This window comes from Coregonus clupeaformis, chromosome 24, assembly GCF_020615455.1.
Source record: "Coregonus clupeaformis isolate EN_2021a chromosome 24, ASM2061545v1, whole genome shotgun sequence".
In the NCBI taxonomy this organism is placed as follows: domain Eukaryota; kingdom Metazoa; phylum Chordata; class Actinopteri; order Salmoniformes; family Salmonidae; genus Coregonus; species Coregonus clupeaformis.
Genome location: NC_059215.1, coordinates 45,223,592 through 45,236,011, shown reverse-complemented (window position 1 = coordinate 45,236,011; position 12,420 = coordinate 45,223,592). Strand labels below are relative to the sequence as shown.

At 41.2% G+C, this 12,420-nt stretch overlaps 1 protein-coding gene across 8 annotated transcripts in view; it reads left to right on the top strand.

The window, feature by feature from the left end:
• Positions 1–3,967: 3,967 nt before the first annotated feature.
• The window catches only part of LOC121538593 (membrane-associated guanylate kinase, WW and PDZ domain-containing protein 1-like), a 206,627-nt gene continuing 198,174 nt past the window's right edge, over positions 3,968–12,420 (top strand). For 6 of the 8 annotated variants that reach the window (XM_041846745.2, XM_041846744.2, XM_041846740.2 and 3 more), the window contains exon 1: positions 3,972–4,804. In XM_041846745.2, the coding sequence (XP_041702679.1) occupies positions 4,507–4,804 (298 nt within the window). In that variant the 5' untranslated portion in view covers positions 3,972–4,506. Of the gene's footprint in view, positions 4,805–12,420 lie in introns of all 8 variants that reach the window. The other 2 variants (XM_045207243.1, XM_041846746.2) reach the window with 1 other exon arrangement.

The window sequence follows — 12,420 nt, the reverse complement described above, 5'->3', positions numbered from 1 at the left end:
GGATGGGGAAGAAATGTGGGGTGTAACTAACTAAAATAACCAGACACAACAACCAGAACTCAATGTTAGCCCTCTGGGGACGTTTAGTAAGGTACTAAACAAAATAATATACAACACCCATAAAGAAACAGTAATAAAACAAAGACCAATCAAACAAACCAGGGAAGGTAAGAGAAGGGAATGTTTGGGAATGGGGTCCAAGTAATGAAAATAAACAAAAGGTCCCTCCTCTTCTACACACCTAATCCTTCCTAACCATGCCTTAACCCGCTTTCCTACCTGTTACTACAAATACAGGGGTGACACCTGCCCGCTAACCTAGTGTGTAAAACAGTGGATTATCTACGTGTGAATGTACACCCATGGGCAGAACTACCTCTCCCTTCTCCAGGACCTAGGTAGGGTGGAATACAGCAGGAGGACAGGCTGAAACACAAACAAAGATAAATCAAAACAACCAACAACCAATAACCAAATCCTCAGACAAACAGCCAAACAAAAAGTGCCCTCTCTCTCTCTTGAGCTCACACGGCAAACAGTTTATATACGCTAGTCAATCAGTCACTCAACCACAGCTGCCAGGACTCCTGACCGAAGCCACGCCCACCATCGTCAGCCGCAAATCAGCACACCTGTAATAACCAGAACACACAAACAGAACAACCACTCTGAACCACACACACACTACATAGGAAGATTGGGAGAAAGAAAAACATGTCACACGTAACAGGCACACACACGTCCCCCTACTCTGGTCACCCAGGTATAGGTCGTACTGCCTGACCGGAAAGTACTGGTGGCCTACCTTGGCTAAGGACGTGAGGGTGTATGTCTCCTCCTGCTCGGTGTGCGCCCAGAGTAAGGCACCTAGGCACCTCCCAGCGGGTAAGTTACAGCCCTTACCAGTTCCACAACAGCCATGGTCCCACTTCTGTATTGACTTCCTTACTGATCTTCCCCTCTCTCAAGGTAACACCACCATCCTGGTCGTTGTGGACCGCTTTTCCAAAGCCTGCCGCCTCCTTCCTCTGCCCGATCTCCCCACGGCCCTGCAGACTGCGGAGGCCCTGTTTACACACGTCTTCCGGCCACCACCATGATTATCTTTGGTCTCTTTGTTGCCTCTCTGATTAATGCCTGGTCCGTGAGGTTTGGTGGGCGGCCCTCTCTTGACAGGTTTGTTGTGGTGCCATATTCTTTCCATTTTTTAATAATGTATTTAATGGTGCTCCGTGGGATGTTCAAAGTTTCTGATCTTTTTTTATAACCCAACCCTGATCTGTCCTTCTCCACAACTTTGTCCCTGACCTGTTTAGAGAGCTCCTTGGTGTTCATGGTGCTGCTTGCTTGGTGGTGCCCCTTGCCCTTGCTTAGTGGGTTGCAGACTCTGAGGCCTTTCAGAACAGGTGTATATATACTGAGATCATGTGACACTTAGATTGCACACAGGTGGACTTTATTTAAGTAGTTATGTGACTTCTGAAGGAAATTGCTTGCACCAGATCTTATTTAGGGGCTTCATAGCAAAGGGGGTGAATACATATGCACGCACCACTTTTCCATTATATATTTTTTAGAATTTTATGAAACAAGTTTTTTTTTTTTATTTCACTTCACCAATTTGGACTCTTTTGTGTATGTCCGTTACATGAAATCCAAATAAAAATCCATTTAAATTACAGGTTGTAATGCAACAAAATAGGAAAAACGCCAAGGGGGATGAATACTTTTGCAAGGCACTGTATATACTGAGATCATGTGACAGATCATGTGACACTTAGATTGCACACAGGTGGACTTTATTTAACTAATTATGTGACTTCTGAAGGTAATTGGTTGCACCAGATATTATTTAGGGGCTTCATAGCAAAGGAGGTGAAAACATATGCACGCACAACTTTTCCGTTATTTCTCTTTTAGAATTGTTTGAAACAAGTCATTTTTTTCATTTCACTTCACCAATTTTGACTATTTTGTGTATGTCCATTACATGAAATCCAAATTAAAATCCATTTAAATTACAGGTTGTATTGCAACAAAATAGGAAAAATGCCAAGGGGGATGAATACTATTGCAAAGCACTGTACACAATCCAAGTCTCAATTGTCTCAAAGTTTAAAAATCCCTTTTTAACCTGTCTCCTCCCCTTCATCTACACTGATTGAAGTGAATTTAACAAATGACATCAATAAGGGATTATAGCTTTCACCTGGAATCACCGGGTCAGTCTATGCCATGGATAGAGAAGGTGTTCTTAATGTTTTGTATACTCAGGGTATACAGTTGAAGTCGGAAGTTTAAATACACTTTGGTTGGAGTCATTAAAACTCGTTTTTCCACCACTCTACACATTTCTTGTTAACAAACTATAGTTGTGGCAAGTCGGTTAGGACATCTACTTTGTGCATGACACAAGTCATTTTTCCAACAATTGTTTACAGACAGATTATTTCACTTATAATTCAGTGTATCACAATTCCAGGGGGTAAGAAGTTTACATACATTAAGTTGACTGGGCCTTTAAACAGCTTGGAAAATTCCAGAAAATGATGTCATGGCTTTAGAAGCTTCTGATAGGCTAATTGACATCATTTGAGTCAATTGGAGGTGTACCTGTGGATGTATTTCAAAGCCTACCTTCAAACTCAGTGCCTCTTTGGTTGACATCATGGGAAATCAAGAAATCAGCCAAGACCTCAGAAAAAAAATGTTTTGACCTCCACAAGTCTGGTTCATCCTTGGGAGCAATTTCCAAATGCCTGAAGGTCCACGTTCATCTGTACAAACAATAGTACGCAAGTATAAACACCATGGGACCACGCAGCCGTCATACCGCTCAGGAAGGAGACGCGTTCTGTCTCCTAGAGATGAACGTACTTTGCTGCAAAAAGTGCTAATCAATCCCAGAACAACAGCAAAGGACGTTGTGAAGATGCTGGAGGAAACAGGTACAAAAGTATCTATATCCACAGTAAAACGAGTCCTATATCGACATAACCTGAAAGGCCGCTCAGCAAGGAAGAAGCCACTGCTCAAAAACCGCAATAAAAAAGCCAGACTACGGTTTGCAAGTGCACATGGGGACAGAGATCGTACTTTTTGGAGAAATGTCCTCTGGTCTGATGAAACAAAAATAGCATCATGCTGTGGGGTGCTTTGCTGCAGGAGGGACTGGTGCACTTCACAAAATACATGGCATCATGAGGAAGGAAAATTATGTGGATATATTGAAGCAACATCTCAAGACATCAGTCAGGAAGTTTAAGCTTGGTCGCAAATGGTTCTTCCAAATGGACAATGACCCCAAGCATACTTCCAAACTTGTGGCAAAATGGCTTAAGGACAACAAAGACAAGGTATTGGGAGTGGCCATCACAAAGCCCTGACCTCAATCCTATAGAACATTTGTGGGCAGAACTGAAAAAGCGTGTGCGAGCAAGGAGGCCTACAAACCTGACTCAGTTACACGAGCTCTGTCAGGAGGAATGGGCCAAAAATCACCCAATTTATTGTGGGAAGCTTGTGGAAGGTTACTCGAAATGTTTGACCCAAGATAAACACTTTAAATACAATGCTACCAAATACTAATTGAGTGTATTTAAACTTCTGACCCACTGGGAATGTGATGAAATAAATAAATGCTGAAATAAATAATTCTCTCTACTATTATTCTGACATTTCCCATTCTTAAAATAAAGTGGTGATCCTAACTGACCTAAAACAGGGAATTTTTACTAGGATTAAATGTCAGGAATTGTGAAAAACTGAGTTTAAATTTATTTGGCTAAGGTGTATGTAAACAGAAAACACGTTTTTGACTGCACTGGATCTTTAATCCTGTTTTCAAGGCAGAAATGCGTGTGGATAAAGAGTTAGTGGAGCATTAGGACCCTGTAATAATATGTGTAGTCAAGGAGGATTTCCCTTCTCCAGTGCGCTCCAGTGGGAGACTGGCAGGACGCATGCAATCCCTTTGCTATCGCCAGAGCACGATCGCAGGAGCAATATAGGATGAGCTGTCATGTTACCTGCTTAAAGGCGCAGCGGGCTGTGTGAACAGCTTTCTCGACTCACAAGACAGGTAAAAGTAACTGTTTATGAGAGGGTATTCTTGAAGAAATAAATGGGAGCAAGGGTCAAAGTAGGCTAACGTGGCAGGAGATTAGACATATGCGGGGTCTTGACTTTAGTGAAAGTAAAGCGGGCAATCGGAGTTCGGATTAGATCGACTCCTGGGATCAGGTAGCGTGCATGTTAGGCTATTAAAGAATATGAGAAGCCAACAACATCTGAGTATTTGATCCTAATGTGGGATGTGTAGACCGGACAGCTGCGCCAGAGGAACATTATCGCTTGGTTTAAAAGAAGTGCAAAAATGATCCAATCTGAAATCACCTTCAAGCAACCGAAAGTTTTCTGGGTTTCGAAAGCGACATAGTGTTATGTGTCACCTGGTTGTTGAGTCATCCGGTGGTACTAACGGGTGTCGTCTGGATCCTAATCATCATGTCAAAAGTAATCCAGAAGAAAAACCACTGGATCACCAAAGTTAAAGAGTGTGCAGTGAGTCGGGATGCTCGCGGTGAATTGAATGTGGAGCTGCGCGGTGGCGCAGAGAACGGAGAGTTTCCCTACATCGGGGAAGTCAGAGAGGATGTGTTGGTTTATAAAAACGGACATCTGTCCGAGGGGGAGTTACTGGTGGAAGTTGAGGGTCTCTCGGTGTCTGGATTACCCCTCTATGACATCTGGACTCTAATGAAGAGTTGCAAGGGTCCCATCAGGTTGAAAACTGTCCGACAAGGTAGGTGTTCTAATCTATTTTAAAGTAATTATTCCGAAACACATAGAGAAGCAGAGCTATAGTTCATCTGTTATAGTTATATTATGTGCACACAACTTTTCAATTATTCAATGAAAGACTGGGAAACGGTGGGATGGGACCTTGCCTTGAACAACCCCCTCTCTCTCTCTCTCTTTCTCTTATATTCACACATATACTCACACACACACACACACACACACACACACACACACACACACACACACACACACACACACACACACACAAACACACTATTTAGTCAAAGGAGAGAAAGAGCCCAGAGGATAATGATTTTGTTACTGACAAGTGACATGAGTGATTGTTATAACCATGGAACAACCAAAACAGAACAGTCAGCCATGTAAAAAGTAGGCCAGCGTAATGTGACACTTTGGTCATCTTGTTTTCAGCAGCACAGGATCACTGCTTGACATAAAGCCGCTGTGACAGTCATCCAGCTTTTGTTTGTCAGTGGCTGGCCTGGCAAAGAGAGCTAAAGTCACCAAGGGTCAGAGATTAGGCCACTCACACCGGCTGGATAAACTAGTGTAGCCCAGTCAATACACACAACCACCCTCCACATTCTCAAAGTTATGCACCCCCCAACTCCTCCAAGTTAAAAAAGTATAAAATGTATGAGCTTGCCTTAACCAAAACGTATATACAATATCTTACATCTCACAGTTCGCTCTTTTATTCTCATACCAATTTAACTGTGTCTCACTTAGTCAGTGGAAGAGAGAGCAGTGTTGTGTAAGAGAATAGCGTGTTGTTGTGGTCCCATAACAAAGTGTGGGTAATGCAGACAGATAGTGCTCATTGGGAGAGACACCACTCACTGACTGGGTTATTTCTGGAAGCTCTCTGGGACTTAGATGAGCTTGATCCATTGCCCATGGTTTGCTGCGCATCTGTCTGAGAGAGAGAGAGAGAGAGAGAGAGAGAGAGAGAGAGAGAGAGAGAGAGAGAGAGAGAGAGAGAGAGAGAGAGAGAAACAGTGATTTGCGTTGTTCTGCTTTTTAACATTTCACTTTTCATTTCATGCCTTCATGTTGTTGTTGTCATCAGTCCCATTCACGTCAGGATGTGTTTGGGTATTTTGTTTTTTTTGTTTTGGGAGCACCACGCATGGCTCTGAGGAACACTATGTGGAGCCAACGCCAAAAGCCAGATTCACACTGTCAGTGGAAGTACTGTAGTATACTGTTTGAGATGTACACTACCAGTCAAAAGTTTGGACATACCTACTCATTCAAGGGTTTTTCTTTATTATTACTATTTTTACATTGTAGTCTAATAGTGAAGACATCAAAACTATGAAATAACACACATGGAATCATGTAGTAACCAAAAAAGGGTTAAACAAATCAAACAAATTTGAGATTCTTCAAATAGCCACCCTTTGCCTTGATGACAGCTTTGCACACTCTTGGCACTCTCAACCAGCTTCATACGGTAGTCACCTGGAATGCATTTCAATTAACCGGTGTGCCTTCTTAAAAGTTAATTTGTGGAATTTATTTCCTTCTTAATGCATTTGAGCCAATCAGTTGTGTTGTGACAAGGTAGTGGGAGTATACAGAAGATAGCCCTATTTGGTAAAAGACCCAAGTCCATATTATGGCAAGAACAGCTCAAATAAGCAAAGAGAAACGACAGTTAATCATTACTTTAAGACATGAAGTTCAGTCAATATGGAACATTTCAAGAACTTTGAATGTTTCTTCAAGTGCAGTCGCAAAAACCATCAAGCGCTATGATGAAACTGGCTCTCATGAGGACCGCCACCGGAATGGAAGACCCAGAGTTACCTCTGCTGCAGAGGATAAGTTCATTAGAGTTACCAGCCTCAGAAATTGCAGCCCAAATAAATGCTTCACAGAGTTCAAGTAACAGACACATCTCAACATCAACTGTTCAGAGGAGACTGTGTGAATCAGGCCTTCATGCTTGAATTGCTGCAAAGAAACGACTACTAAAGGACACCAATAAGAAGAAGATACTTGCTTGGGCCAAGAAATTAGACTGGTGGAAATGTGTCCTTTGGTCTGGAGTCCAAATTTGAGATTTTTGGTTCCAACCATGGGTGAACGGATGATCTCCCAATGTGTATTTCCCACCGTAAAGCATGGAGGAGCAGGTGTTATGGTGTGGGGGTGTTTTGCTGGTGACACTGTCTGTGTTTAATTTAGAATTCAAGGCACACTTAACCAGCATGGCTACCACAGCATTCTGCAGCGATACGCCATCCCATCTGGTTTGGGCTTAGCGGGACTATATTTTTTTTTTCAACAGGACAATGACCCAACACACCTCCAGGCTGTGTAAGGGCTATTTTATGAAGAAGTAGAGTGATGGAGTGCTGCATCAGATGACCTGGCCTCCATAACCCTCCGACCTCAACCCAATTGAGATGGTTTGGGATGAATCAGACTGCAGAGTGAAGGAAAAGCAGCCAACAAGTGCTCAGCATATGTGGGAACTCCTTCAAGACTGTTGGAAAAACATTCCAGGTAAAGCTGGTTCAGAGAATGCCAAGAGTGTGCGAAGCTGTCATCAAGGCAAAGGGTGGCTATTTGAAGAATATACAAATATATTTTGATTTGTTTAACACTTTTTTGGTTACTACATGATTCCATATGTGTTATTTCATAGTTTCGATGTCTTCACTAATATTCTACAATGTAGAGAATAGTAAAAATAAAGAAAAACCCTTGAATGAGTAGGTGTCTCCAAATTTTTGACTGGTACTGTATGTTATCTAGAGAGATAGCTTGGTACATGAGAAAACATGTCATGTAAAATCGTATAGTGTCCCCTGGGAAACACTGACCAAAACTTTGTTTTCCTACCTGTCACAATAATTCCTCCCTGGCTTATTCATTTGTTGTCATGTCAAACAACAATGTATTCAAATTGCTGCTCACTATGTTCCAAATATTGAATTACAAGAATCATTCTATTAAAAAAATTCCAACAGTTTACCAATAAACTAGGCCTAGATCTATCATGCAGCCCTACATGGCACAGTGTGGAAATGATAAAAAAAGTGTAGGAAAAGCAGAAATTGATGAAAATGCTGAAAATAATTAGATTGAACAGTACAGTGGGGAAAAAAGGTATTTAGTCAGCCACCAATTGTGCAAGTTCTCCCACTTAAAAAGATGAGAGAGGCCTGTAATATTCATCATAGGTACACGGCAACTATGACAGACAAATTGATAATTTTTTTCTCCAGAACATCACATTGTAGGATTTTTAATGAATTTATTTGCAAATTATGGTGGAAAATAAGTATTTGGTCACCTACAAACAAGCAAGATTTCTGGCTCTCACAGACCTGTAACTTCTTCTTTAAGAGGCTCATCTGTCCTCCACTCTTTACCTGTATTAATGGCACCTGTTTGAACTTGTTATCCATATAAAAGACACCTGTCCACAACCTCAAACAGTCACACTCCAAACTCCACTATGGCCAAGACCAAAGAGCTGTCAAAGGACACCAGAAACAAAATTGTAGACCTGCAACAGGCTGGGAAGACTGAATCTGCAATAGGTAAGCAGCTTGGTTTGAAGAAATCAACTGTGGGAGCAATTATTAGGAAATGGAAGACATACAAGACCACTGATAATCTCCCTCGATCTGGGGCTCCACGCAAGATCTCACCCCGTGGGGTCAAAATGATCACAAGAACGGTGAGCAAACATCCCAGAACCACACGGGGGGACCTAGTGAATGACCTGCAGAGAGCTGGGACCAAAGTAACAAAGCCTACCATCAGTAACACACTACGCCGCCAGGGACTCAAATCCTGCAGTGTCAGACGTGTCCTCCTGCTTAAGCCAGTACATGTCCAGGCCCGTCTGAAGTTTGCTAGAGTGCATTTGGATGATCCAGAAGAGGATTGGGAGAATGCCATATGGTCAGATGATACCAAAATATAACTTTTTGGTAAAAACTCAACTCGTCGTGTTTGGAGGACAAAGAATGCTGAGTTGCATCCAAAGAACACCATATCTACGGTGAAGCATGGGGGTGGAAACATCATGCTTTGGGGCTATTTTTCTGCAAAGGGACCAGGACGACTGATCCGTGTAAAGGAAAGAATGAATGGGGCCATGTATCGTGAGATTTTGAGTGAAAACGTCCTTACATCAGCAAGGGCATTGAAGATGAAACGTGGCTGGGTCTTTCAGCATGACAATGATCCCAAACACACCGCCCGGGCAACGAAGGAGTGGCTTCGTAAGAAGCATTTCAAGGTCCTGGAGTGGCTTAGCCAGTCTCCAGATCTCAACCCCATAGAAAATCTCTCTGTCATCTTTTTAAGTGGGTGAACTTGCACAATTGGTGGCTGACTAAACACTTTTTTCCCCCACTGTATATGCCAATCAGAATGGAGAAAGCCCCATTGAAATGTCCTGAACTATTCATATTTAGAAGAACTTAAGCATATTTAGAACTTTTATTATTCAAATCACAAAATACTGTCAAATACTGTCATCCCGTCAAAAAATAAAAAAAATATTGTGATATGATATTTGGACCATATCGCCTTGCATATTTGACTCTTTGCTAAGTGTTATAACAAGTTAGTTTCACTGATTAACTATATGTGTAGAGCATTAGTATATTTATGGTAAAGGCTCTGCCCTGTTACGGACACCTTTCACACGAGGGGAGGACCTACCTTGTCCTTGTCCTGTGTTTGCAGAGCAGGGGTTGGTTCAGCTTATTTATTTACAGAACAAATGAGACTATGTTACCACTAAAACTAAAAGAGCCAATGAATTAATATTTAAAATAACTTTGCAGTCAAATACACTAGCATGTTAATTGACCCTTCGCTAAGCCCCACCACAGAATTTTGCACAACCAGTGGATAGCAACTGTCGTCGGGTCTAACACCTCGGACAAGCTCACGTTTTAAAAACACATGAAAGCCAGTGAGGGCAGTGGGAAAACTAAGAGTTTTCTTCACTCCGAGTGGTTATGACTAAATAATTGAACAGTGCACTAGGGGTACTTGCTACTGTGATTCCTGAACTGCAGAGCCTGTTGATGGAGTATTTTTTGAATACGAAATTATGCTTTTGTTACATTGTTTGCTAGCTCAATTGGTAAGAAAATCAGCTCTCAGTCTCATTGACCATCAAACATTGATAACGCTAGCTAGCCACTTAATATAACTTGTTCTCAAAATGTATGTTAGCTAGCTAAATTAGACATGTTATGAATACCTCTCCCATCTGCCGGCAACATCAGGGTACGATTTGAGAGTAGTAGTTAGCTCCAAAAGTGGTTAGAAGCTTTGACTGCATGCTGACTGTGAATTCGGACAGAGACATTCAGTGGCTAGCCACACTAGCTACAAACATAACTTTACCAGGTTCCCATGAAGCAATTGTAATGACAGTCCACCACAACATACCAGAGAGTTTCCTGATTAGCAAGAGGTAGTCTGTGTTTAATTTAATTGTGTATCAAAACACAGTTTGAGATCAATGTGAGGGGATTTTGCCAGTGGCTTGAATGGGGAAAATGTTGTCCGAGGTTGCAACAGTAACCAAGGAGGGCGGGGCTTAGCAAAGGGCCAATTGATGCTCAACATTAATGCAAAATGTTTGCTTACAGTGCCTTCAGAAAGTATTCACACCCATTTACTTTTTCCACATTTTGTTATGTTACAGCCTGAATTTTAAATGGATTAAATTGAGATTGTGTGTCACTAATCTACACACAATACCCCATAATGTCAAAGTGAAATCTTGTTTTAGAAATGTTTACAAATTAATTACAAATGAAAAGCTGAAATGTCTTAAGTCAATAAGTATTCAACCCTTTTGTTATGGCTAACCTAAATAAGTGCAGGAGTAAATATGTGCTTAACAAGTCACATAATAAGTTGCATGGACTCACTCTGTGTACAATAATAATGTTTAACATGATTTTTTAAATGACTACCCAATCTCTGAACCCCACACTTACAATTATCTGTAAGGTCCCTCAGTCGAGCAGTGAATTTCAAACACAGATTCAACCATGAAGACCAGGGAGGTTTACCAATGGTTGGCAAAGAAGGGCACCTATTGGTAGATGGGTAAAAAAAGCAGACATTGAATATGCCTTTGAGCATGGTGCAATTATTAATTACACCCAGTCACTACAAAGTTACAGGCGCCCTTCCTAACTTAGTTGCCGGAGAGGAAGGAAACCGCTCAGAGATTTTAAAACAGTTGCAAGAGTTTAATGGCTGTGATAGGAGATACCTGAGGATGGATCAACAACATTGTAGTTATACTCCACAATACTAACATAAATGACAGAGTGAAAAGAAGGAAGCTTGTACAGAATTAAAATGTTTCAAAACATGCATCCTGTTTACAATAAGGCACTAAAGTAATACTGCAAAAAATATGTGTGTGGGAGGGGGGGGTGGGTGGTTGTAAATGACGGAAGCTACAATCTATCTGCACTATTAACGCTGATCTACACCCTATGAAAAAAATTTGTAATACTGAAATTATATTTTTGTCCTGAATACAAAGTGTTATGTTTGTTGCAAATCCAACACAACACATCACTGAGTATTTTTCAAGCATGGTGGTGGCTGCATCATGTTATGGGTGTGCTTATCATCGGCAAGGATTAGGGAGTTTCTTAGGATAAAAAGAAATGGAATAGAGCTAAGCACAGGCAAAATCCTAGAGAAAAACTGGGTTTAGCAATGGCTGTCTAGCAATGGCTGTCTAGCAATGATCAACAACCAACTTGACAGAGCTTGAAGATTTTGTAAAAGAATAATGGGCAATCCAGGTGTGCAATGCTTTTAGAGACTTACCCAGAAAGACTTACAGCTGTAATTGCTGCCAAAGGTGATTCTAACATGTATTGACTCTAGGGCTGTCCCCGATTAAAACAAATCTTGGTTGACCAATCTTTCGACCAATCAACTGGTCAAAACATTAAAACGTGTATTTTTCCATATGAAAAAAAACATCTATATGTAGGCTACTGAGCTTGTCTGATGCTTTAAGCACACTGTGGGAGCCAGAGATCAAGATTGCCTCACCAGAAGAAAAAAAGCTGTTCCCGAACCACCTCCTCCCGTTGTTGCTGGCCTTTGCAGATTCTGCCATTATGCCGGTAATAGACTTCAACAGGGGTCGGCAACCTTTTCCATTTGGAGTGCCAATGTGTCTTAACCATTTCTACCGACCTGCGTGCCAGTTATGATTTTCATATGCACATTTTCGTGGAACAGTTTCATTTATTTTATAATAAAGTCTTCATATCTCATAATAAAACATATATTTCAATCTAAATGAAAATTATACAAATCTAAAAGTAACTTCTATTGCCAACTATGTAAAAATAGCTAACATAAAGCAAACAAATAAAGCATTAAAGCCTGCAGGTAGAAAATATCCTGATAAAAATAAATCACATTGCAAGGAACTTGAAACATTGTATCAACTATCAACTTGGTCCAGCCCAAAGCTTGCACTAACAAACCTGCAATATTGTATAAAATATTCTGGGCCCTCAGAGTTTCCTGTCCCAGTGAGCTCCGGACACACACAGACACAGCTGT